The sequence below is a fragment of the Schistocerca serialis genome, chromosome 9 (genome assembly GCF_023864345.2).
Source record: "Schistocerca serialis cubense isolate TAMUIC-IGC-003099 chromosome 9, iqSchSeri2.2, whole genome shotgun sequence".
Taxonomy (NCBI): domain Eukaryota; kingdom Metazoa; phylum Arthropoda; class Insecta; order Orthoptera; family Acrididae; genus Schistocerca; species Schistocerca serialis.
Window position 1 is genome coordinate 39,520,724 of NC_064646.1, and position 26,934 is coordinate 39,547,657.

A 26,934-nucleotide genomic window follows, 5' to 3' on the forward strand; every position below is an offset into this window, starting at 1 on the left:
AAGCTTAGAAGATTGTAAAGATTGTTTGTTTAACAATATAGAACAGTTCAGGAGAATTAATATTATTCAAAGTGAGATGTACCAAATACACACAGTTAAAATAAACATAAAATGATTGAGCCCCATATAATGGCAAAAGATACGTTTTGGAAAATAAAATAGACACATTACCATATACACATTACGAAGCCACTGCTAGAGCAGTCTGTGGACTGTGTCCAGTCTGAGACTTACGTCACTTTACAAATTGCAAAAAATCTAATAAAAATTTATCTATACAAATAGAGGATCTAATCAAGAAACTCCACAACATAAGTGTCTCGAAAGAGATCAAAATCTAACTGAGTTAGAGACAAATGTTGTATATAATGTTACTGGATGTGAATATTTATGTACTAGATATGGAGAAGATTATTTTACCATATAGATATTCTGAATTAATTACTGTTTGGGATTTTCAATTACCTGAAAATGAACAGATGAAACTGAAATATAAAGGAGTGAAGGAAAATAAAAATTGAAATAATGATAGAATGATACTGAATTTGAAAAGTGAAAATTTTGGACTTTTTGATACTGAATCTTTTATTTATTTATTTTTTTGCATTCACCCTTAATTCATTTGATTTATTTTGTTATGTTCATATTTATAAAACAATATTTAATTTTGTTTTCTTACATTCACCTTTTATATGGAAAAAATAATTATTCAGAAAATTCGTGAATGTGATACAAAAAAATATTCATTATTATTAATTTTTCTAAGTAATTTAAATGAAATTAAGTGAGATAGACATGAAAAGTGGATTATAGTAGATGTAAAGTGTAGGGTCTAGCTAAGTTTTCGTTTTCTAGTGAAGGAGCGAGTGAAATGAGTGAGTGAGGTAGAAAATGGAAACTGCACTAGAACCTACACTTTTTATCTACTTATAATGAAGCAATGACAACAAAAGCGTTACAGAATAACTTGCATTATTTGTTAAAGAACAACCTTCATTGTGTCTTTCAGAAGTGGCAGTGGACCATATGCAACACATTCAGTGGTTAGCATACAGAAGATAACAAAGTTTCAATTTGTCAATTTCTGAAATAAAGATTTTAGAAAATGAGTGCCAGTCTTTGCTGAACATCCCTCATGTTTTCTAGAGTGAATCAGATTTTCCTGGCTTGACTGATGGTTTCTATTTTGCAGGTGACTTCAACGCCTTCGAAATACTACCGTCAGGTTTCCTCGGAACACTGAAGATATTTTTTGACTCTGGAGATGCAATGTGTCACTCGATTCTGGGGGACGAAAACGTACAAAATCTGTACAGATCTGGAAAGAAGTTCGACGTGGTCGTGCTGGAGCCCTTCTTCACCGAGTGCCTGCTGGTGCTCGCACACAACTTCAGGGCGCCCATGGTCGTGCTGTCCACCTTCGCAGGGACTGACTGGATGGCCGACATGGTGGGCAACCCCACCCCGTATGCCTACGTTCCCAATATTTTCCTCGAACTTACAACACACATGAACTTCCTTGAACGGGTACAGAACACCTTGGCTGGTGTAATTCCAAGTATTGTTCGGCAATTATACTATCTGCCAAGGCTTGACGCCATTGCACAAATGTACCTGAACGACACGGAATTGCCCAAGTTATCAGAGATTGAAAAGCAAGTATCTCTTTCATTAATTAATTACCACTTCACGCATGGATGTCCAAGACCACTGGTGCCAAACATGGTGGAAGTTGGAGGTCTGCACATAAAATCGCCGAAGGCTCTTCCTGAGGTACGTTATCATACACGACAGATACCACTTAGCTGCAATTGGAAGTAGTTGTCTAAACAAACTTCTTGCCTAGTGTCAACGCTCTAGTAACTATAGAGTATAGACAGTTTAAACCAGTTATTTCTGTTGACTTAGCCCAGCATTTAATGCTCTTCCCCCAGCCTCTTCTGCTCTTTTCAAGACTACTTTATTGCTTCACTTAATACTTTCGTCTCATTCTACAATCACATTGCTTTAGGTCGAATTATAAGTCACTCCTTTTTTTATGTCAGTTCATACTTGATGCTCCAGTTTGTTATGGAACTCACACCATGTGGACGAAGCTTGCCATCGCCACAGAGACTGCGCTGTACGTGGCCTCAAGTAATCACTATGTGGTGTCTGAGTGCAGACGTAATACATCAACACCAGAGAACCGATTCTGAACGTGTGAACGAAGACGAGTGAGTGAGTTCAAAAAGAGTACCAACGTTTGCCACCACTCGTAATATCTCAGAAATTCTGGAGAAGATACTTGTGCGACATCTACATCTATACTCCGCGAGCCACCTTACGGTGTGTGGCGGAGGGTACTTATTGTACCACTATCTGATCCCCCCTTCCCTGTTCCATTCACGAATTGTGCGTGGGAAGAACGACTGCTTGTAAGTCTCCGTATTTGCTCTAATTTCTCGGATCTTTTCGTTGTGATCATTACGCGAGATATATGTGGGCGGTAGTAATATGTTGCCCATCTCTTCCCGGAATGTGCTCTCTCGTAATTTCGATAATAAACCTCTCCGTATTGCGTAACGCCTTTCTTGAAGTGTCCGCCACTGGAGCTTGTTCAGCATCTCCGTAACGCTCTCGCGCTGACTAAATGTCCCCATGACGAATCGCGCTGCTTTTCGCTGGATCATGTCTATCTCTTCTATTAATCCAACCTGGTAAGGGTCCCATACTGATGAGCAATACTCAAGAATCGGACGAACAAGCGTTTTGTAAGCTACTTCTTTCGTCGATGAGTCACATTTTCTTAGAATTCTTCCTATGAATCTCAACCTGGCGCCTGCTTTTCCCACTATTTGTTTTATGTGATCATTCCACTTCAGATCGCTCCGGATAGTAACTCCTAAGTATTTTACGGTCGTTACCGCTTCCAATGATTTACCACCTATGGCATAATCGTACTGGAATGGATTTCTGCCCCTATGTATGCGCATTATATTACATTTATCTACGTTTAGGGAAAGCTGCCAGCTGTCGCACCATGCATTAATCCTCTGCAGGTCCTCCTGGAGTACGTACGAGTCTTCTGATGTTGCTACTTTCTTGTAGACAACCGTGTCATCTGCAAATAGCCTCACGGAGCTACCGATGTTGTCAACTAAGTCATTTATGTATATTGTAAACAATAAAGGTCCTATCACGCTTCCCTGCGGTACTCCCGAAATTACCTCTACATCTGCAGATTTTGAACCGTTAAGAATGACATGTTGTGTTCTTTCTTCTAGGAAATCCTGAATCCAATCACAAACCTGGTCCGATATTCCGTAAGCTCGTATTTTTTTCACTAAACGTAAGTGCGGAACCGTATCAAATGCCTTCCTGAAGTCCAGGAATACGGCATCAATCTGCTCGCCAGTGTCTACGGCACTGTGAATTTCTTGGGCAAATAGGGCGAGCTGAGTTTCACATGATCTCTGTTTGCGGAATCCATGTTGGTTATGATGAAGGAGATTTGTATTATCTAAGAACGTCATAATACGAGAACACAAAACATGTTCCATTATTCTACAACAGATTGACGTAAGCGAAATAGGCCTATAATTATTCGCATCTGATTTATGACCCTTCTTGAAAATGGGAACGACCTGCGCTTTCTTCCAGTCGCTAGGTACTTTACGTTCTTCCAGCGATCTACGATAAATTGCTGATAGAAAGGGGGCAAGTTCTTTAGCGTAATCACTGTAGAATCTTAAGGGTATCTCGTCTGGTCCGGATGCTTTTCCGCTACTAAGTGATAGCAGTTGTTTTTCAATTCCGATATCGTTTATTTCAATATTTTCCATTTTGGCGTCCGTGCGACGGCTGAAGTCAGGGACCGTGTTACGATTTTCCGCAGTGAAACAGTTTCGGAACACTGAATTCAGTATTTCTGCCTTTCTTCGGTCGTCCTCTGTTTCGGTGCCATCGTGGTCAACGAGTGACTGAATAGGGGATTTAGATCCGCTTACCGATTTTACATATGACCAAAACTTTTTAGGGTTCTTGTTTAGATTGTTTGCCAATGTTTTATGTTCGAATTCGTTGAATGCTTCTCTCATTGCTCTCTTTACGCTCTTTTTCACTTCGTTCAGCTTTTCCTTATCAGCTATGATTCGACTACTCTTAAACCTATGATGAAGCTTTCTTTGTTTCCGTAGTACCTTTCGTACATGATTGTTATACCACGGTGGATCTTTCCCCTCGCTTTGGACCTTAGTCGGTACGAACTTATCTAAGGCGTACTGGACGATGTTTCTGAATTTTTTCCATTTTTGTTCTACATCCTCTTCCTCAGAAATGAACGTTTGATGGTGGTCACTCAGATATTCTGCGATTTGTGCCCTATCACTCCTGTTAAGCAAATATATTTTCCTTCCTTTCTTGGCATTTCTTATTACACTTGTAGTCATTGATGCAACCACTGACTTATGATCACTGATACCCTCTTCTACATTCACGGAGTCGAAAAGTTCCGGTCTATTTGTTGCTATGAGGTCTAAAACGTTAGCTTCACGAGTTGGTTCTCTAACTATCTGCTCGAAGTAATTCTCGGACAAGGCAGTCAGGATAATGTCACAAGAGTCTCTGTCCCTGGCTCCAGTTCTGAGTGTGTGACTATCCCATTCTATACCTGGTAGATTGAAGTCTCCCCCTATTACAATAGTATGATCACGAAACTTCTTCACGACGTTCTGCAGGTTCTCTCTGAGGCGCTCAACTACTACGGTTGCTGATGCAGGTGGTCTATAGAAGCATCCGACTATCATATCTGACCCACCTTTGATACTTAACTTAACCCAGATTATTTCACATTCGCATTCGCTAATAACTTCACTGGATATTATTGAATTCTTTACTGCTATAAATACTCCTCCACCATTGGCGTTTATCCTATTCTTGCGGTATATATTCCATTCTGTGTCTAGGATTTCGTTACTGTTCACTTCCGGTTTTAACCAACTTTCCGTTCCTAATACTATATGCGCACTATTTCCTTCAATAAGAGATACTAATTCAGGAACCTTGCCCTGGATACTCCTGCAGCTTACCAATATTACGTTGACTTTTCCTGTTTTTGGTCTCTGAGGACGGACGTTCTTTATCAACGATGATAATGTCCTCTCTGGTAAGCCGTCAGGTATTTTATCGTTTCGCCCAAGGGGGGGTCCCTCTAACCTAAAAAACCCCCGTGTGCACGCCACACGTACTCTGCTACCCTAGTAGCTGCTTCCGGTGTGTAGTGCACGCCTGACCTGTCTAGGGGGGCCCTACAGTTCTCCACCCAATAACGGAGGTCGATGAATTTGCAACCATTATAGTCGCAGAGTCGTCTGAGCCTCTGGTTTAGACCCTCCACACGGCTCCAAACCAGAGGACCGCGATCGACTCTGGGCACTATGCTGCAGATATTAAGCTCAGCTTGCACTCCGCGTGCGATGTTGGTTGTCATTCAGAAAGTTTTAAAATAGCCATCGCAGATCAGTCACAAGGAAAGCGCTGATGATAAACACCAAAATCCAAAGCGACTCTGTAAACCAGGTGTCAGCCATTTTAACCAGCTCCGCATCTTTCACAGGATTTTGGTTCCAGTCCAAGTGCAGGACTCAGTGGCACAAAGTTTGTTCCAGAAGTTTAGGGCTCAGTTTTTTCTTCGAACTCAAGTTTTTCATGAGACTGTTGGAATTGGTTGATCGCTTAAGAACCAGAGACGCTTGAGAAAATTATTTAAACCATAGCATGTTGTGCACACCATGGTGAGTTTGTTCCCACATCAGCTCAGTAATATTGCCTGCTACAAAGCAAGCACAGCGGAATGATTTTCTTGATGCGCTGCCCACTGCAGCGCTTGCTACACGGCACATCCGCTAGTAAACAAATCCGGCACCATTTCTCTACCATACTGCTAGAAGCAGAAAAGATATTCCGACCACTGGGCGACGAATATGCCCAGACAGTGAAAAGAAACACCACCGAAGAAAGTCTTCCAAGCCATTAGTTAAATGTCTGGAAGCTTTGCTACGAAGATATTGGAAACTTTTGGTCAATAATTAGCCCTACTTCTTGTCAGACCATAGCGAAGGCCAAATTACACTACTGGCTATTGAAATTGCTACACCACGAAGATGACGTGCTACAGACGCGAAATTTAACCGACAGGAAGAAGATGCTGTGATATGCAAATGATTAGCTTTCCAGAGCATTCACACAAGGTTGGCGCCGGTGGCGACATCTACAACATGCTGACATGAGGAAAGTTTCCAACCGATTTCTCATACACAAATAGCAGTTCAGCGGCGTTGCCTGGTGAAATGTTGTTGTGATGCCTCGTGTAAGGAGGAGAAATGCGTGCCATCACGTTTCCGACTTTGATAAAGGTCGGATTGTAGCCTATCACGATTGCGGTTTATCGTATCAGGACATTGCTGTTCGCGTTGGTCGAGATCCAATGACTGTTAGCAGATTATGGAATCGGTGGGTTCAGGAGAGTAATACGGAACGCCGTGCTGTATCTCAACCGCCTCGTATCACTAGCAGTCGAGATGACAGGCATCTTATCCACATGGCTGTAACGGATCGTGCAGCCACGTCTCGATCCCTGAGTCAACAGATGGGGACGTTTGCAAGACAACAACCATCTGCACGAACAGTTCGACGACGTTTGCAGCAGCATGGACTATCAGTTCGGAGGCCACGGCTGCAGTTACCCTTGACGCCGCATCACAGGCAGGAGTGCCTGCGATGTTGTACTCAACGACGAACCTGGGTGCACGAATGGCAAAACGTCATTTCTTCGGATGAATCCACGTTCTGTTTATTGCATCATGATGGTCGCATCCGTGTTTGGCGACATCGCGGTGAACGCACATTGGAAGCGTGTATTCGTCATCGCCATACTGGCGTATCACCCGGCGTGATGCTATGGGGTGCCATTGGTTACACGTCTCGGTCACCTCTTGTTCGTATTGACATCAGTTTGAACAGTGCACGTTACATTTCAGATGTGTTAGGACCCGTGGCTCTACCCTTCATTCGATCCCTGCGAAACCGTACGTTTCAGCAGAGTAATGCACGACCGCATGTTGCAGGTCCTGTACGGGCCTTTCTGGATTCAGAAAATGTTCGACTGGTGCCCTGGCCAGCACATTCTCCAGATCTCTCACCAGTCTGGTCAATGGCGGCCGAGCAACTGGCTCGTCACAATACGCCAGTCACTACTCTTGATGAACTGTGGTATCGTGCTGAAACTGCATGGGCAGTTGTACCTGTACACGCCATCCAAGCTCTGTTTGACTCAATGCCCAGGCGTATGAAGGCCGTTATAACGGCTGGGTACTGTTTTCTCAGGATCTATGCACCCAAACTGCGTGAAAATGTAATCACATGTCAGTTGTAATATAATATATTTGTCCAATGAATACCAGTTTATCATCTGCAATTCCTCTTGGTGTAGCAATTTTGATGGCCAGTAGTGTTTTTGGTCCTGTAACTTTGTTTTTCGTTTATTAAGTCCCTCACTTTTGTTTATGGCATAGCGTAACAAAACCATTTAAACAATAAACGTGTGAACGGGCATAATGCTTATCCTGATTACAGTGTGACGAAAATATTCATGGGATCCCTGGTAACATCGTCTCGGACCTCCTTTTGCCCAGTGTAGTGCACCAGCTCGACGTGGCATGGACTCAACACGTTGTTGAAAGCCCCCTTCAGAAATATTAAACCATGCTGATACTACACCCGTCGATAACTGTGAAGGTGCTGCCATTGCAGAACTTTGTGCACGAATTGGCCTGTATGTCCCATAAATGTTAGATGGGATTCATGTCAGGTGACCTGGGTGGCCAAATTTTTCGTTCGAAGTGTCCACAATGTTCTTGAAATCTATCGCGATTGGCTGAAAATGGTACCCAGGTTGTGGAACGTAACCAGGACGCCGTCCATTTAGTGTAAACGTAGCCTGCGCCATTGTGGAGCCCTTACCAGCTTGCACAGTTCCTTCTTGACAACTTGGGTCCATGACTTCCTGGAGTCTGCGCCGCACCCGAACCCTAACATCAGCTCCTATCAGCTGAAATCGAGACTCATCCAACGAGGCCGCTGTTTCCTCGTCGTCTAGGGTCCGGTCATGAGCCCTACTGTTAGCAAAGGCACTCGCGTCAGTCGTCTGCTGCCCTAGTCCATTAACGCCAAATTTCGCCACAGTGTGCTAACGGAACTTCGTAGCTCCCACCTTTATTGCTGCGGTTATTCACGGGGTTTTGCTTGTCTGTTGATACTGACTACGCTGACGCTGCTGCTCTCGGTCGTTAAGTGAAGGCCGTCAGCCACTACGTTGAGCGTAGTGAGAGGTGATGCCCGAAATTTGGTATTCTCGGCACACTCTTGACACTCTGGATCCCGAAATAGTGAATTCCCTAACGATTTCCGAAAGGGAATGTCCTAAGGGCCTCCCAAATGCTATTCCGCATTCAAAGCCTATTAATTTCCGTCGTGCAGCGATATCCACGTCAAAATCTTTTTCACATGAGTCACCTCAGTTCAGCCAATCCACTGCCCTTCTGTACCCTGTGTACACGATACTACTGCCACCTTTGTATGCACTTTTCACTATTCCATGACTCATCACCTCAATGAATATTGTCAGACCAGAATGAAACCGACTGTTGAATGTACTTCACAACTCAATACACAGTGCAGATCCTAGTGAATTGGCACCAGTGATAGTGACATTCGCCAAAAGGGCAGAATATACCTATGGTGAATGGAGCAAGGGAAAATAAGCGCCCTCATGCATTGACTCAAATGGAATGTGGTGCACCAAGAATGCCTTCATTGAAAACTAGTACACCAATACTCTAGTATCTCCATGTCTGTGGGATGCATAGATTATAATTTGAACTTTATGCGGATTTGTTTTCAGTAAAAAAAAAGTATTTCCAACAGTAGAAGACCTGTGTGTCTATGTGGAGACTAATGACGTTGTTGAGACTTTTCGTGTGAAGACTGCAACACTGTAAATCTGGAAGACGTACACATGCAGCGTACTTCCATGTCCCTGCACAGGTCCAATCTACCAGTACCGACTTGGAATGGGCCGCGTTGCACAAACAGAATGTTGACGACAGTACAGTTGTAAGGCATCATGGTCTCCTGACCTTCATTGCTTACATATTCCACCCTCACAATCATATTCCACACATCAAGACACTTCATTCGAACCCAAACTCGATAAGATAAATTCAATGTTGTATGAATTCATGTAAACGATATGCAGTACACACATACATTCCAGACACGACGGTCACAGAAGCTTTTAGTTCGGGAGACGCAAACCGCAAGCTGGGGGGCCGGTCCCTTCAGAGGACGAGTCAACCTTGACCGCCCGTATAGTGGACAGCGTTTGCCCGCGTGAAAGGAAGAATTACCCCATGTTCGGCTCAAAAGCAAATTCCGCTACATTGTGTGGGAGCGCCCAGCCTATGCATTCTTTACAAGTATAGCACACAGTTTCAGAGATTTTCACAGGGAGACAGCAAACGCCAAATGCCGATGCTACAGATTTCCGGATAGGTCGCCTTACACGAAACGTCATTCTCCCGTTTTAGAGGAGCAATGCTGATTGGCAGACGATGTTTCTGACGCCTTGAGCTGAAGGAGTAATGGGAGAGAGCGTAACAAGAGCGTGCGCACTCGTATGTGTACTCAAAGAGTGAGGAACAAGTCTCTCCTCAATACTTCACTGGGAGAGAACCTCTGACAAGAGCGAATCGGAGTGCGACTCTATATTCAGTCCTTGCGCTTAAGCATTGTTCACTGTTCACAATAAAGGATGGCAGCCAAAAACAGTTGCAGGATAGAATTTTTTTATTAAAATTCTTGGCTGCCATCCTTTATTGTGAAGAATTTTAACAGTTGCTGCTGCAGCCATGTTTAAAATCTTGAAATTGTTCACTGTGTTGGCCGCCACATTTATTGTGTGGTGTGAATGGACAGAGTTATAGTTAAACGCCTGCGAGCGAATTTTTGAGTGGCATCACGGTGGACTGGTTATCTGACCAGTGTACCACGTGAATAGTTAAACTAGGGGCGAATAGGAGTCCTTGACTTCATCAAGACGTAGGGAGAGTTTGATTGGCGAAGGTCAATCCAGATAGAACGAGAGGTATCTTACTTGTCAGCAGCGAGCAGCGCAGACAGCAGTCATCGCAGCTTACGGTATTGTGCGCTACAGCTACTGCGAGCCCCATATTTCCTCCACAACAGTACACCTCACTGCATTTCACACACGACAGCCTCGACCGTACCTAGCAACATTCTAAAGGATAATTATTCAAGTTGAGTAGGCCCAGCTCTCAGACATTCTGCCAAGTCAATAACAATCTTAAGATTTGCATAGCAATTTCATTAGCGAATCCTATCCTTGAGAAGTAACTCCACATTCCGGAAAGAATCCGGAAATAGCTTGTTCACTTCATAACTAAAGGTGCAATTGTGATTTCTCAGAATTTTAGCAAAATAAATAATAATTTTCGTTAGTTTCATGTTTTTCTTACACTAACTACCACTACTCCAGTACGCAAGTATCCCACTAGTTACGTAAGAAATTTTGTGAATTTTTGTGTCATTTCCTTACAGTGGACGACTCCAGAAGATATTTATTGCTGAAAGTTTTTCAGGCATTTCTCTTTAGAACGTTAGGAGCGTCTGTCTGACTTCTGTAGTAGTGTGGGGGTGGAAATTGCATCTTGCAGGAGCCACAGGGTAAAGGGTACATCTCAGATGTATCCGTTGCACAGAATAACAGAATAGTACGCACACGCCACTCACGCTGTTATGCTGTGTTTTTCCCTAATTAACCTTTTCAACGCAGTCGAGGGGAGTAGAACGTCCTTGGTTGTTTGCTGTTGCTGTCGAGGATCAGAGAACAATGTGTGAGTGGGACTGTGATCTGACAAACTAGCAACACGATGTGATTTGTTTAAATAAGTGTACGCTGCAGCAAAACCAGGATTAAATGGTTCAGTTGGCGAGAAATCTCATCCCACAAAACTTGAAGCAACTTGGAACAACACAAAAATCCAAATTCAGTTATATTTAAGCTTATACATATCGCAGTGGAATATGTTTGGGCCCTTTATTCTCCTTCCGTTTCGAGTTATTACTTAACTATGAACTTGCCAGTTTCTTCCCATCTCCTCTCACGTATTCTTAGGTCATCTATATTTGATGGGACGTGTTTCAAGAGTAACCGTAATCGTATCACTGGGGCATTAATCTGTGTTTCCACTTTCTCACAACAATCTGTGTTCAGCTGTACATTTGATATTACATCTCTTCTAGTGCAATTTGTCTGGGTCATTTGACTGAATACATGTTAGATCTGCGCCCACAACAACTCTTCTAGAGTTCTGTTATTCATATTTCATTGATTGAAATGAGTATGAGTATGTATTACACAATACAATCATATCTTTCTCATTAGGAACTACATAAAACCAGTCGGTGGCACTTAAGTGTATGTGTATAAACTCCTATTCAATAAATTATTTTCTTAATACAGTTATCAGGTAAGAAATTATAATAACCTACCTTATGGCTGTCTTGGTAACACATCTAAACTAACACAAAAGTATGCTTAGATATTTTCTCCCTCTTGACCATTTCTTTACAGTCTAAATGGTCAGTTAATTCTTAGAGCTATGTGGCTATAAACAATCTTTCTCTGGCTGTGTATATACGTACTGTTCCTTTCCCACTGCCTGGTCAAGATAACATTTTATACCTATGTAACTCCCTGCTCTCAATTAATGGAATATTAAATACGTAGGCTGACACACAATTGGTTACAAGTATATCTGGTTCCATTACTTTCAATGTTATGTACGTATCTTCTTCCATTAGAGTCATTGAAACGTTACACCTGTTAATTCAGCTTGGACTAGCCTTAGATATTGTGCAAACTGTACTGTACTTACTATGTGTGGTGCAAGAATTCCCTTCCTGTGACTGAAGTGGCATTCACTATTAGTTCATATTCTATAATTAATTCGCTAAGCAACGTTTGTTAATGTAGGAGTTGTTCATTGATCGTCACGAATGCTGCAGTTCCCTAAATGTATAGGTCTATAGGTCTCAAAGAATTTGTGACGAAGTGTTCCAGTTTCGTCATTTCATTCGTGAGCAATTGCTAATCTGTGGCAATCGAATCTACGGTCTGCACAACACAGAGGTGACCTACTGAGAGGATAATTCCCGGACGTTGCAGGACATCCAGCGGTTTCTGGACGGGGCGGACGCCGGCGCCGTGTACTTCAGTATGGGCTCCAACGTGAAGAGCAGAGACTGGCCCGAGGAGAAGCGGCAGGCCTTCCTGAGGGTGTTCTCCAGGCTGGAACAGCGCGTGCTCTGGAAGTGGGAGGCCGACTCCCTGCCTGGACAGCCCCCGAACGTCAAGACAGGCAAGTGGCTGCCGCAGTCGGACATCCTCGGTGAGTACACCGCCCTGGCAGCCGCGTACTGTGTCGTCTGAAGTGACCAGGTAGACGGGAGGGGGCTTCCACTCTGCAGAGGAGCACGTGACGATCTGAAACTCCGTGGTGGGCTGCGACTCCATCGCGGCCAGGAACTACCTTCTAAACTTGTACTCGGTTTAAGTCTGCCAGGAAGTTTCGGTCTACCGCACACTCCACTGTAGAGTACTAATTTATTCTAAAAACGATCCCCTGAGTTCTAGCTTAGCCGTTTCTCTGCAGTGTTATTTATTCCAGCAGTGCAACACCCGCATGCCAGAGAACGTGTGTGGGGTCTGGAAAGTAGGAGATGATATACTGGCAGAACTAATGCTATGGGGGCGAGGTAGCGGTCATGCTTGGATAGCTCCCTAGGCAAGAGCACCTGTCCGTGAAAGGCAAAAGTTCCGAATTCGAGTCCCAGTTTGGCACACAGTTTTAATCTGCCAGAAACTTTCACTTAGCAAAGCGCTCATTCGATTGTGCAGTATCAGAAATGTTTAATGCATCAGCTCTGGCTCAGGTCAGTGACCTTAGTAAAAGTGTGGAAAGCAGTTAAGCAGAAGGGTAGTGCAATATAACAAATTAGGAAATAATTAAGGCATGATAGGAAAGCTTACATACGCTGAAAGTGCAGGGGAAGAAAACGTGGATGCCATAGCAAATACTTCGGCTTATGGGTGAAGGGAGAGGATAATGTTAACCGATTTCTCTGTAGTGCTTGACAGTTGTGTAATACCTAAACAACTACATCCCAGTAACATACCTTTTTACGTTTTCTCGTTATTAATTTGTATGAATGTTTACTTTTCCTCATTAGTAATAAGAAATTTGTACATTGCCGCAGAAAACGGCAGAGATAGGCTTTTAAAATTATCTTTGTAACAGAAGAGCAACGTCTGGACATTATTCTGTTTTTTTAACAGCATTTGTGCCAGTCTCAGTTGAGAGTACTCATTTTTTAGATGTCACACAAAAAGGACGTTTAATTTTTAATAATGCATAAACAATGTGTGTAGTAAATGCTAAGTGTATATAAAAATGCAATATAAAATCATCACAGCCGCAACAATATTTTTATTTGATTCGTTCACAAGTATGGCTATGGTCTGCAGTCATGAGAAGAGGCAGTAATTTCTTCCAGCCTGCAAGATATCTTAAAATATACACTCCTGGAAATGGAAAAAAGAACACATTGACACCGGTGTGTTAGACCCATCATACTTGCTCCGGACACTGCGAGAGGGCTGTACAAGCAATGATCACACGCACGGCACAGCGGACACACCAGGAACCGCGGTGTTGGCCGTCGAATGGCGCTAACTGCGCAGCATTTGTGCACCGCCGCCGTCAGTGTCAGCCAGTTTGCCGTGGCATACAGAGCTCCATCGCAGTCTTTAACACTGGTAGCATGCCGCGACAGCGTGGACGTGAACCGTATGTGCAGTTGACGGACTTTGAGCGAAGGTGTATAGAGGGCATGCGGGAGGCCGGGTGGACGTACCGCCGAATTGCTCAACACGTAGGGCGTGAGGTCTCCACAGTACATCGATGTTGTCGCCAGTGGTCGGCGGAAGGTGCACGTGCCCGTCGACCTGGGACCGGACCGCAGCGACGCACGGATGCAGGCCAAGACCGTAGGATCCTACGCAGTGCCGTAGGGGACCGCACCGCCACTTCCCAGCAAATTAGGGACACTGTTGCTCCTGGGGTATCGGCGAGGACCATTCGCAACCGTCTCCATGAAGCTGGGCTACGGTCCCGCACACCGTTAGGCCGTCTTCCGCTCACGCCCCAACATCGTGCAGCCCGCCTCCAGTGGTGTCGCGACAGGCGTGAATGGAGGGACGAATGGAGACGTGTCTTCAGCGATGAGAGTCGCTTCTGCCTTGGTGCCAATGATGGTCGTATGCGTGTTTGGCGCCGTGCAGGTGAGCGCCACAATCAGGACTGCATACGACCGAGGCACACAGGGCCAACACCCGGCATCATGGTGTGGGGAGCGATCTCCTACACTGGCCGTACACCACTGGTGATCGTCGAGGGGACACTGAATAGTGCGACTCTCATCGCTGAAGACGACACGTCTCCATTCGTCCCTCCATTCACGCCTGTCGCGACAACACTGGAGGCGGGCTGCACGATGTTGGGGCGTGAGCGGAAGACGGCCTAACGGTGTGCGGGACCGTAGCCCAGCTTCATGGAGACGGTTGCGAATGGTCCTCGCCGATACCCCAGGAGCAACAGTGTCCCTAATTTGCTGGGAAGTGGCGGTGCGGTCCCCTACGGCACTGCGTAGGATCCTACGGTCTTGGCGTGCATCCGTGCGTCGCTGCGGTCCGGTCCCAGGTCGACGGGCACGTGCACCTTCCGCCGACCACTGGCGACAACATCGATGTACTGTGGAGACCTCACGCCCTACGTGTTGAGCAATTCGGGGGTACGTCCACCCGGCCTCCCGCATGCCCAAACCGTCATCGAACCCATCGTTCTACCATTCCTAGACCGGCAAGGGAACTTGCTGTTCCAACAGGACAATGCACGTCCGCATGTATCCCGTGCCACCCAATGTGCTCTAGACGGTGTAAGTCAACTACCCTGGCCAGCAAGATCTCCGGATCTGTCCCCCATTGAGCATGTTTGGGACTGGATGAAGCGTCGTCTCACGCGGTCTGCACGTCCAGCACGAACGCTGGTCCAACTGAGGCGCCAGGTGGAAATGGCATGGCAAGCCGTTCCACAGGACTACATCCAGCATCTCTACGATCGTCTCCATGGGAGAATAGCAGCCTGCATTGCTGCGAAAGGTGGATATACACTGTACTAGTGCCGACATTGTGCATGCTCTGTTGCCTGTGTCTATGTGCCTGTGGTTCTGTCAGTGTGATCATGTGATGTATCTGACCCCAGGAATGTGTCAATAAAGTTTCCCCTTCCTGGGACAATGAATTCACGGTGTTCTTATTTCAATTTCCAGGAGTGTATATGCCCGAATCATCAAGATTTAGTGGCAGCACTGTATGATTGGTAAACAGAGAATATTAGAGGTAAATTAATGATGTCTGCGTAACCTAATAGCGACGTTTGCTTTCTGTTAATCACTAAGTTTTGCGCAGATTCAGACATTGTAAAAATCTACATCAATAGAGTAAGGAAAATTATCCTACATGCGTTATTCATTTTTGCACCTTCAGTATCTGTATGTTGCATTGTATTTTTCTTACATTGCGAGGAATACTGCTCATGTCACTCATTTAGTTGCAACAAGAATCCATGCTTTAATTTCAGTACTGCAAGTAGCAATTAACTCTCATTACGTAAATTTCATGCCGATTCGTACTCTATGTTAGTTGTTGGGCTGCCTGCCAGCACGGTTATTTCATATTCGACGAACAGACCAACACACGGTAGACGATAGCAATATTAAAGTCGCTTCACCTTTTTTGATATTCTGCAAGTATTATTTGATCATGAACTGGCTTTCGGATTCTTAAACCTGCCAGGCGAAAAATTAATGTCGCTACTTTCTCCTAGGTATTACTATTGAGAGAACTCACTTACATCGTCGAAAAGGAAACAAAAATTAAACCCAAAATTGCCGTTGCTTTTGCGGACAAAGATATACTGGTCCCACCCAATTCCAAACTACCATCATTTGATGTCACTCCCGTATTTACAAATGTTTCCACAGCTAACTGTGTAGACATATTAACATCTCTTTTTGCAGAGACCCAAAATAAATAGTGTAGGATTACATGACAATAATATTTGCTCAAAAACACATAAAACAGAGTTATTTTCTGTTTCAGAACACTTTTTCGGGTCTAACTGCCTAGCTAAGGGCGCCCCTCTTAGTCCTGTACTATCTTAAATTTTGGTGAACACTTTTGAAAAGGTTTTCTTACAGCAAGAGCTACTGTGTCTCAGAATTAAATTGTATATCAGATATGTGGACAAGGAATGCCACCAGTACAGAGTTAAATATATCCCTACATTTAAACTCTCAACGCAATACTGTTTAGTTCACAACTGAACTGGGAGACTTTTCTTTAAATTTGATATCCCCTCATACAGACATTAGCACAAAGAAACAATAATTTGGCACTTACAGCAAAACAATATTTACCGATACCAAAAATCCTGAAAGCTCACAGCACCCACAAAGTCACAAATGTTCCCGCTTTCATTCCCTTTTCCGTTGTCCGAAAGTCCCTTTCAAACCGAACTGCAGGGACTCACACTTATCCGTTGTAAACTGCTCTCTAAAATGTTCCACTAAAGAAGAGAGAGACAAATTTAAGTCGTACTTGACGACCATATTGGTTTCAGGAAGGAGAAGTAATTCTGATGTCTCGTTGTCTTTCCTCGCTAGATGACGATGGAAGTCATATTTACCGAAACGTCGCGTAATTTCAAACTCAATGGGCCGAACAACCGGGGACTTTGTTTTTAAAAATTGTGACGTTGCACTTTGTAGAGGAAGGTATACTGGAGAAAAAAGTCAGGAAACTTTCCTAACGATTCTGAACCCGGAAAAAACATCGATCATGTAAGCTGGAGTACGATGTAGACAATTCTTACAACACTGGGACAAGAACAGATAGAAACGAATAACCTACAAAAGACTTGGATGACCTACAGGAAACTGTGTACAACATACTTGTCAATGAATGGGTCTAACGGCAAACGAAGAAAAGAGGAAGATGATGATGTGTTATGGAAACGAGAACAACAGCTCACTCAGCATTACAGTTGGGAACTACACGTTACTGGAAGGAGTGAAAGAGTCGTTCTGCGTAGAAAATAGGATTACACAGATGGCCGAAGCAAGGATAAGTGACTGAGGATAAAAAATCGGGATAGGTACAAGAGTTCAGGTATAATTTACCTTATATTTGAGCAACTGAAAAATCCAATAAACTGATCCTTCACTGTACAATTCGTATATTTCTTGGTACATTTTTAGTGATTGCGCAATGTGGTGGCGAGTGCATGTTGTTGGATGGAGATGCAGATAGACAAGCTGGACTCTGTCATTTCTTGGTGGTGAAGGTAGATATTAATTCCACAGTAGAATTATGTATAGTAAGTTTTGTCCCCTCCAAATTAAGCAAGGAATTTAAATAATAAAGACAATACATTACATATGATTAAACCAGGACATCAAAGTTTCTACAAAGGAAAAAGTATACATTTTTATACAGTACCGAATTAATCATAGAATAATTACAGAAGCTCAACGATGGAATGTTGAACAGAACAGAAAGCAAAATGAATCAACAAAAGGTATGTAGTGTCTAAGCTATGGTGTTACAAACTGATAATTAGGACTTCATATCCCATTCTTGTCCAATACGAAATAAATAGCTAGTCGAATGGGAAGATGACCCCGAATCTTCCTTCCTCCTTTCTTTGCACTCTGCCCTTGTGAGAGCACTTGAGGAGCTACACGACTGAGTAGCGTCCCCTGTCACTGAAGCTGACAATGGTCGGGAGAGCTGTGTGCTGACCACATGCGCCTACATGTCCACACGGCTGAGGATGACACGGCGGTCGGTAGACACCGTTGGGCCTTCTAAGGCCTGTTCCAACCGAGTTTACTTTTATTGGTCCACCATGATTTGCGGTGACAGCAGTCTAATTCTTGTCTTAGAATAAATGTGTCATTTGTGTCTGTCTCACTGCATATTTATTTTAGTTATCTTCTGTGACATTGTGTAGTAGATTTTTCTATGAATTGTCCACGTTTCGTCGACCTGTGTTACTTGGCAGAAACACAGCAAGCGAAAGCTACTTTTGTCCTTCAGCTTTTCACAAGTGTACTTACTCGTTTTAGATGTTCTAAAGTTCATGTTCCTGTAACAGAACATCGTGGGTGATCGTGTTTCGGTTTGTGATTTGACACTTTACTATGATGAGAAATGTAGAGGTCTGCTTTTCCAGGCGCTGCAGTCTGGAACCGCGCGACCGCTACGGTCGCAGGTTCGAATCCTGCCTCGGGCATGGGTGTGTGTGATGTCCTTAGGTTAGTTAGGTTTAAGTAGCTCTAAGTTCTAGGGGACTGATGACCTCAGAAGTTAAGTCTCATAGTACTCAGAACCATTTGAACCATTTTGCTTTTCCAGCAATGAGTAAGGAAATTCATTTAAAAGTCGCTGTTAATTGATAAGCTGTCAGACAAATAACACACGTTCCATTGAATTCCTGAAACAATTCCGGTTAAATCAATATGTCACAAGACACAGTTACATGAAAATTTTATTGATATGAAAATCAAATAAACAACCTGACTTGTCGTGAATATAAACCACTAACAGTCGCACTATGAATTGCACAGAAATAATTTCCCAGACCCAAGCTAAGAGACACAGTTCTGAGGAAAGGAGAATTTTGCAACGGCAAAGCCCGTCCCATGTTCGGCCGAAACTTTCACAGCGGGACATAAAGCGGACAAAATGCAATGTCGTAGTGACTATGCAGACCACCGGCAACAGCCGTCCTTGTCCCTGGAAGACACCCAATAAATCTACTTTTTAACAATGATCATTCGGAAAGCCTTTAGCAGGAACACGGCTCGAAATGGCAGATAAACGTGCAGAAAAACCCAACTTAAAACATTGGTGACCCACTTTGTCCAACAGCGTTAAAACCCACGTGGAAAACAGCTGTTTGTCTCAGCATTACGTAGCAGAAATTAGGCTGTGCCTTTCGAAAGAAACGATGCCTATGATAGGCCACAGAAGCTCTAGTGGGTGGAGTTATAACAAGTACGAACACTCTGACTCGCCAGAAAGAAAAAGTGTGACCACCAGCAATGATGCAGGCAAAATTAAGACAGAAAAGTCCTCTCTTCTCTTGCAGCAAATCGTCAAGTGTTTGAGCAAGGTGACTCGTGTATTTTTGCCGTACTTTCAGTTATACCCTGTAGTTAAACATATTCACGAGTGTCGGGCTTAATTGAAGCAAAATCATGAGATATCCAATTTAATGAAAAGAATTGTTCAGCCACTGTAGAGTACTTTATGCTCTGAAGTTATTGAATGGTTTTAATTGTGTACTTCTTTTTGATTGCTCTTTACCAACCCCATCCATTATTTGGTTATTGTAATCGTGAATTATTGCAGTTGATGTCTCTGGCCCCAATTGTATTTAATTTGTTTGTATTCTACAGACCCCAGATATCGTTAACGACCAGACTACTATTAAAGAATTCTGGAGTTAGGAATTGATATTAACAGTTTGGCAATACCCATCATATAAATGTTTCACCATCATGTATGTATTATAATTATGATTGCTGTATCGTCAAGTCATACTGACTGCAAAAACAAACCTTAATAATGAAGAAACCCTTTTAAATTACTCTTTGCTAACAAGCAGTGACACCATGAACCAGTACACGTTCAAGTGTCTTTCACAGGGTGTGTACTGGAGCCGGTATTGAGATCATTGTTAGAAATTTGCAGAACGTTGCAATTTTTGTCACTACTCTGGTGGTAATACAATCGGCAGTGACTACATAACATTATACTTCTAACTGGAACGCAAGTCACGAACTGAAACTCGTTAATTGTAATGCAGATCACAGTTTAACAACACTTCTCGCCAATAAATGTCCTGAGATATTTGCGCTGTTTCAGACTGCGAAATTCTACAACCAGTGACCTGGCAGTCACGGCAGCTGTCATCAGCGAATTCCTTCCTCAGCCGCAGTGCAGCGCCTGTCTTTTTCCTTTTTGGGAGATCAGAGGCCAGGAATGACTGCGCTACCACGTAAGGTCGTGCTGCAAACAGCCCCTGAGACGTGGAGACACTGTCTCCATGTCAACAGTCCTGACTTCGCTCGCTACGCGATATGCTATTCAACAATAGGGCTTGAGACATATTCTGCAACATCACAACTCGCCCTGGACCAATTAGCTATACATATTATAACTGATTCATGTGATTTATGTTCATTACAGTGCACCGGAGTCCACGAGTGTGTGTAAGGTACCTGTTTGTATGACTGCTTTAAAGTACCACAATTAGCGCGGTGTGGCGTGGCGTGTTGCAGCCCACAAGAACGTGCGCGCGTTCATAACGCACGGCGGACTGCTGAGCACGCAGGAGGCGATGGCGAGGGGTGTGCCGCTGGTCGGCGTGCCCGTCTTCATGGACCAGAAGCTCAACGTGATGCTCGCCGCCAAGCAGGGCTACGCCGTCAGGCTGGAGCTCCACAACATCACCGAGGCCTCCATTGGGTGGGCGCTCGGCGAGGTGCTCAACGTCCCCAGGTGAGCGGTGGGCACTGTAAGGGGCTACTTCAACAGGCTACTGTGTGTGTGTGTGTCACATCGCAGTGCGGGCTAGGTAAATACAAAGATACAGAGTGTGAGATGGGGAGGGGTTGTGGAGAGAGGATTAGCAAGGATGCTGGAGGGAAATCAATCTGCTTGTGCAAGACGAAAGGTAGGAGGGACACACCTCCTTGTACCCAAGAATTACAAGGTCACAAAGTTTCAGTGCCATTCAGGTACGGTCAGAGCTCAAGGACAGTAGTTACACATAGAAGGAAACTGGGTGTGATCGTCTGTCGGTGGATGGACAGAATGGTTCAAAATTATAGCTTCGCCCATCCCCTTGTGATGTAGTGTGCACTATAATGGGGAAGCTCACAACATCTTTGGAATATATTTGTGGCTACCCCGAGCAATACCCAACAGTGTAAGTAGTGTTGTGGTATCAGGCGCCAAATGTGGTGTGAAGACACCAAATGTAGTGGATGGGTGCCAGTAGGTGCAGTATTGAAACTAGACGACAACTTTCCAAATGATTTATTTGCTTCCACTACAGTGCTCTGTTCACCTCGGTCTGTCTCACTGGGCCCTGCAATGCTGAGGAAGCACCCCAGTGGCCCGTGTAATGCAGTGCTGTATCGAGCCAGCCTTGTACACCAGCAGAGTGCAGCATCATCAGGACGTTCCAGTTGACTGGGCGGTCTGCATCCCTGCCGACTCAGCGCCGCTCAGTGTGAGCTGCAGGCGGCCAGCTGCGTCCTTCTCCTCGCCGGGGTGGCTTAAATCGCAGCGACGAACAAGCGTCTGCCATCCAGCATCCGAATCTGCAGCCCTCGCCTCGGGAAGTCTCTGGCGTGTGTCGGGAGCCAAGACGACTGCCCGCCGCAGCGAGTCGAGGAGTGGCCTGCTGCTGGCTGGCTGCAGACCCCACGTCGGCCTCAGAGGGTCGAACCAATGACCTGCCATGGAATGGGAGGCTGTCACCCATCTGTTGCTGAGTGTAGCCCATCATGTGACACGTCTCGCCGTCCAGGAGAGCTGCCACACTTGAATGACTCTCGTTAGAAAACAACACCTATTTATACTCAGCTGTGCGCCTCTCTTTTGCCAAGCGCGCTGGTTCACGTCATGTACGCGTAACACTTAGGTTGGCCATTGGCCCTCTTCTGCCTGTGACTTGCGCCGTGCAAACTGCTGTGTGCGCTCTCTCCGCAGTTCTACACCCCTCTGGCCTCTATTTGCCTTCGCAACTGCTGGTATGCGTAGCTTACTACAATCCGGCCCACACCTGGCTGTAACTCGTGCTCTGAATATTGCACAAAACTAACTTTCCCTATCCTAAACGGTGGGGCCGCTACATTACTCCCCTCTTCGGAAAGACCCAGTTCCCAGGTCGTCCTTTAACTAACTCTTTATCTTATTTGGATTGTCACTTGGCCAGCCGAAGTGGCCATGCGGTTAAAGGCACTGCAGTCTGGAACTGCAAGACCGCTACGATCTCCGGTTCGAATCCTGCCTCAGGCATGGATGTTTGTGATGTCCTTAGGTTAGTTAGGTTTAACTAGTTCTAAGTTCTAGGGGACTAATGACCTCAGCAGTTGAGTCCCATAGTGCTCAGAGCCATTTTTTTGATTGTCACTTATGGCATACTTACTTACTATTAGAAAACTTAAATGTGGTCTAGCGCCCATTAAAACCATGGCATGAAACGAAATGTAAAAATTCCTCACTGGACGACCACTCCTCTATCAACCTCTTACCTGCTCGTCTCACGCCCTCGGAATTCAATTCACTGAGACTTGGACTACCCTCAGATCCCTCTGGGAATTGGTTCTCCACCTGATCAGAAAGAAAGCAACTCATAACAAAAGGCTTCGATGACACTTGGCACGGAGGTGCTCAAAATGATCGTTATTTGCCGTTGCTTTCCCTATACTGAACGACATGTTGAACGAGCTGTTCGGCTGATATGCGCCCTCTTGCTCTAAAACAAACTGGTTTACGTATCTCAACAGACCTGGCTCCAGAGTTTGATTTAGCAAGGTCAGATTCTGCCTTGGCAAAAACTGTAAAGTGGTTTCCGGCCAGTACAGCTGTGGCTGCGTAACATTCAATTGCGCGACTCCTGAAACTGACGCAGGAAGGTGGAAGATTGGTCCTATTATGTTACACTTAGTTCCATTGATTACAATTCCGCTCCCCTCGGGCTCTATACGTTTCGCTTCTGCAAATACTCCCCGCTCAAAACAACTTGCTACTACTACCAAATTCTCGTAGGTGGAGAACATCCAGTGCATCCCGACCCTTTGCAAGCTCAACTTTGGCTCCGCGATGTCCCTTGGACAGTCTATTCCTTTCCCCCTGGCTGAAAATGATTGAAACGTGCATGTGTCCCATATTTTTAGCTTCACAGATTTTCCTGCAACAATCACTATTTTTGATCCAAACCCAACACCGATTGTGTGACTACTTCCATCCTTAAATTTACATTACATGAACTGGTGCAATAAACTCGACTTTCCTGACCCAGCTCTGCCGATAGCCAAAAATTTAAACAGGAAATCGTACGACGCTGACATCGTTCAACACATATTCATTACAACTTTGCTGCAGAATTTACTCAGACGCATTTATTTCTCCAGAACTACGTTTGATTTCTCCTCCAACAACTCTCCACATACGTCAGACACTACACTTCCCTTTTAGTAACCTGAGGTCAGGGATCACCATCACCCTTCCCCCCTCTTCAAAAAGACTGCTGCCCCTAGCAGGCTCACAGTACTCGAAAACGCATATAAAATACAATGCCCAATTAATCTATGCAAACTCAATGCTACATGACATGAAAATAAAAAGAAACTGCAAATACTCTACTACTTTCTTGATCGCAAAGCATACGGTACATCATGATGTACTCTCTATTCCTGGTTTTACTCTGTGCTTAGCACCTCTCTTCACTCTCTTTTTCTTCCTCTTTCCTTCCCGTGACACGCCTGGAATCACATCCGGGCAACCCTTAAATGGCCGTAACTGCCCACGTGTACTATCATCGTTCTAGTTTAGTTGGTAGCTCCAGCTTAACGTTAATGGGAGATGTGATTTCAACAACTTGGCATGGCCCTTGATACCTCGTGAGGAACTTCTTCGTTTTCCCTTTTTGCGTGTAGGGGCTGGACAGCATTACCCATTGCCCCACTTTATACTGCGGTAAACTTCTTTTCCGCTTTACTGCGTCTTCTTGCCTTTCCAAAGTTTTCGTATTCGCCTTTTTTACCCATTTCCAAACATCCAAAATTGTCCTTGCGAATTGACGTGCGGATTCACCGGTCCTTCCTTTCTGTAGCTTCACTAAATCAAACGGTGATGGTATTTTTCACCCATACACTACCTCATATGGAGAGAAACCGGTGTTTGTATGGACTTTTGCATTGTATGCGCATACAGTAAGCTTCAAATACTCGTCCCACTGATGGTGATGAGAATCCACATAAAACCTCAATATCTTCCCGATTGTTCTGTGTACCCGTTCAGTCATTCTGTTGGTCTGTGGATGCAATGCGCTCGTCCTCAACTTCCTTACATTCAACAATTTACACAGCTCCTTCATTAAATCCGACATGAAGTTGGTCCCTTGGTCAGTAATTATTGTCTCTGGTACACCAAACTTCAAAATCCAGTTGTTTACTAACGCTTGTGCGACCATTGCTGCCTGTTGATTTGGCATAGCTACCATCTCCACATACCTCGAAAAATGGTCTATTATTGTCAGAACGAATCTGTTCGCCGATGTTGTTCGCCTAAAAGGTCCTAAGGCATCAATCCCCAGAAAAGAAAATGGACATGTCGCTTCTAGTAATCGTTGTAGCTGTATCTGTTTCCAACTCAAATCTGCTCTCTGTGCTCATGGTATGCAATTCTTGACATACTGAATCACATCTCCTTTCCTACCTCTCCACCAATACCTCTCCGCCACTCTCCTATTCGTCGCTCTACACCCTCCATGACCGGATAACACGTGATCATGTGCTTCCTATAAAACCTCGTCCTTCAGTTTCGCTGGCGCTACTACCCTTGCCCTAACTTTGTTTCCCTGCACAGAAGACCGTCGTAGACATTACACTGTGGCTGTGTCCGACGCAATTTACAATCGTTGTCCACGTCCTGTAATTTTTGCCATACTGCGAGGTCATAACCTGTGACTTCCACTTTTTCCACCTTCCTACTTAGTGCATCCGCATTACCGTGCTTCCACCCAGGCTTGTACACCAGCTCGTAGTCGAATTCACTAAGCCTCACAGCCCATCTAGCGAGTCTAGTGGACGGATCCTTCAGTACCAACAACCACGTCAATGCAGCATGATCTGTCACTACCCGAAATCTTCTCCCATATAAACAACATTTAAAATATGTGATTCCATAGATTATGCTAAGCATCTACCTTTCTGTTGTTGAGTAATTCTTCTCTGCTGCATATAACTGCCTAGACGAATAAGCTACAGGATGTTCTCAATTTCCTAAGAACACACCCTAATGCTTGATTCAATGCATCACATGCTAGTATAGACTCCTTCTCAAAATCTGGAAACACAAGAACCGGACTTGATGTTAACACTTCTTTCTGTTTGTCAAACGCTTTTTGACACTCTTCTGTCCACTCAAATTTCACACCCTTCCGTAGCATTCGCGTCAATGGCTATGCTATATCTGAAAAATCCTTCACGAACTTTCGATAGAAATTGCAAAGTACGTTGAAAGACTGCACTTCCTTCACTGTTTTCGTTTCCCGAAAATCCCTTACAGCCTGTACCACCCTCGGATCTGTTCACACTCCGTCCTTACTGCTAATATGACCCAAATATTTTACTTCTTCTAATGCTAAATGACACTTCTCTAGGCTCAACGTCAAACGAGCTGCTCTTAACCTCATAAAGACTTCCCTTAACCGCTGTCTATGTTGCTCCATACTACTTGAAAACACTATAATGTCATCCAAATAGACAAGACACTGTCGTGGTTTCAAACCCGTCAAGACACTGTCTAGCAACCTCTGAAAGGTTGCCGGAGCGTTTTTCAACCCGAATGGCATTCTAATGTACTGGTAATAGGCTCTAGGTGTAGAGAAAGCAGTTTTTGGACGATCCTCTGGAGCCACTCTAACTGATGATAACCACTTGTCAAATCCATCGTAGAAGAGCGCTGGCACAGTCCTAAGTGACCCAAAGTCTCCGATATGTTTGGAATGGGGCATGCGTTCGTTACTGTCTTGTTACTGAGGTATCGGTAGTCACAACAGAACCTGTATTTCTTAGTTCCATCCGCAGATTTTTAGGCACAACGACAATGCCCACTCCCCAGCAACTAATCCTATTCTCTGTTATACCGTCCGCAAGCTGCTGATCAATGAAATCTCCACAATCGGCTGCAAATACCTCGGTATTCTGTATGGTTTAGGGTAAACAGGCGCTTCATTCCCTGTTGGTATCCTATGTTGAACTAATGGAGTTGCTGGTAACGGCCCTTGTGGAAAAAAACAAATTCTTAAATTACCATAATTATTCTTCCATATGCTCTCTCTCCCCTCCTTTCAGATGCTTAATTTTGTCACGCAATGTAGTTCTGACGGCATTTACTGGTTGGTCGCTTCGCCTACATCTCGAACACCAGCCTTCGTCATCTGGCACATCCAAATTTGCTACTAAAACTCCTCACCTGAAATTCGCGTCTACAGCGTTAAAGTTATCCACGTTGACGGGAACTACTCGCCCGTCGTTCCCCTCCACTACGTCTCACAAAACAACCCAGTGAACCCAAAACTTCATTATCCTCCAATGGTTCTGTAACACATACTGTACCCAACAGGTAGATTCGACTCCAAACTTACCCAAAGTGACTTCCTGGTGCCACTGGACACACGCTCATGCGAATTAAGCCTTAATGCTAATGTACGCGGTTCAATTGGTTTGTTCATTACATTTAGCGCCCCTCGCGATAGCTCTGCATTCACAACAGTTTCCCCTAGCGGAAATAACATTCCAACAAGTTCTACAGTTTGTTGTCCAATGTCAATTTTGGCATGATACTGATGCAAAAAATCTACTCCTAGAATCATGTCGTAGCCCTCGCTT

The 26,934-nt window shown here is 44.4% G+C and overlaps 1 protein-coding gene across 2 annotated transcripts in view; it reads left to right on the forward strand.

Annotated features, from left to right (window-relative positions):
- Positions 1-26,934, forward strand: part of LOC126419831 (UDP-glycosyltransferase UGT5-like) — a 71,841-nt gene that overhangs the window by 34,766 nt on the left and 10,141 nt on the right. For both annotated transcript variants that reach the window (XM_050087063.1, XM_050087062.1), the window contains exons 3-5: positions 1,193-1,773; positions 12,287-12,509; positions 20,587-20,806. In XM_050087063.1, the coding sequence (XP_049943020.1) occupies positions 1,193-1,773; positions 12,287-12,509; positions 20,587-20,806 (1,024 nt within the window). The remainder of the gene's footprint in view (positions 1-1,192; positions 1,774-12,286; positions 12,510-20,586; positions 20,807-26,934) is intronic.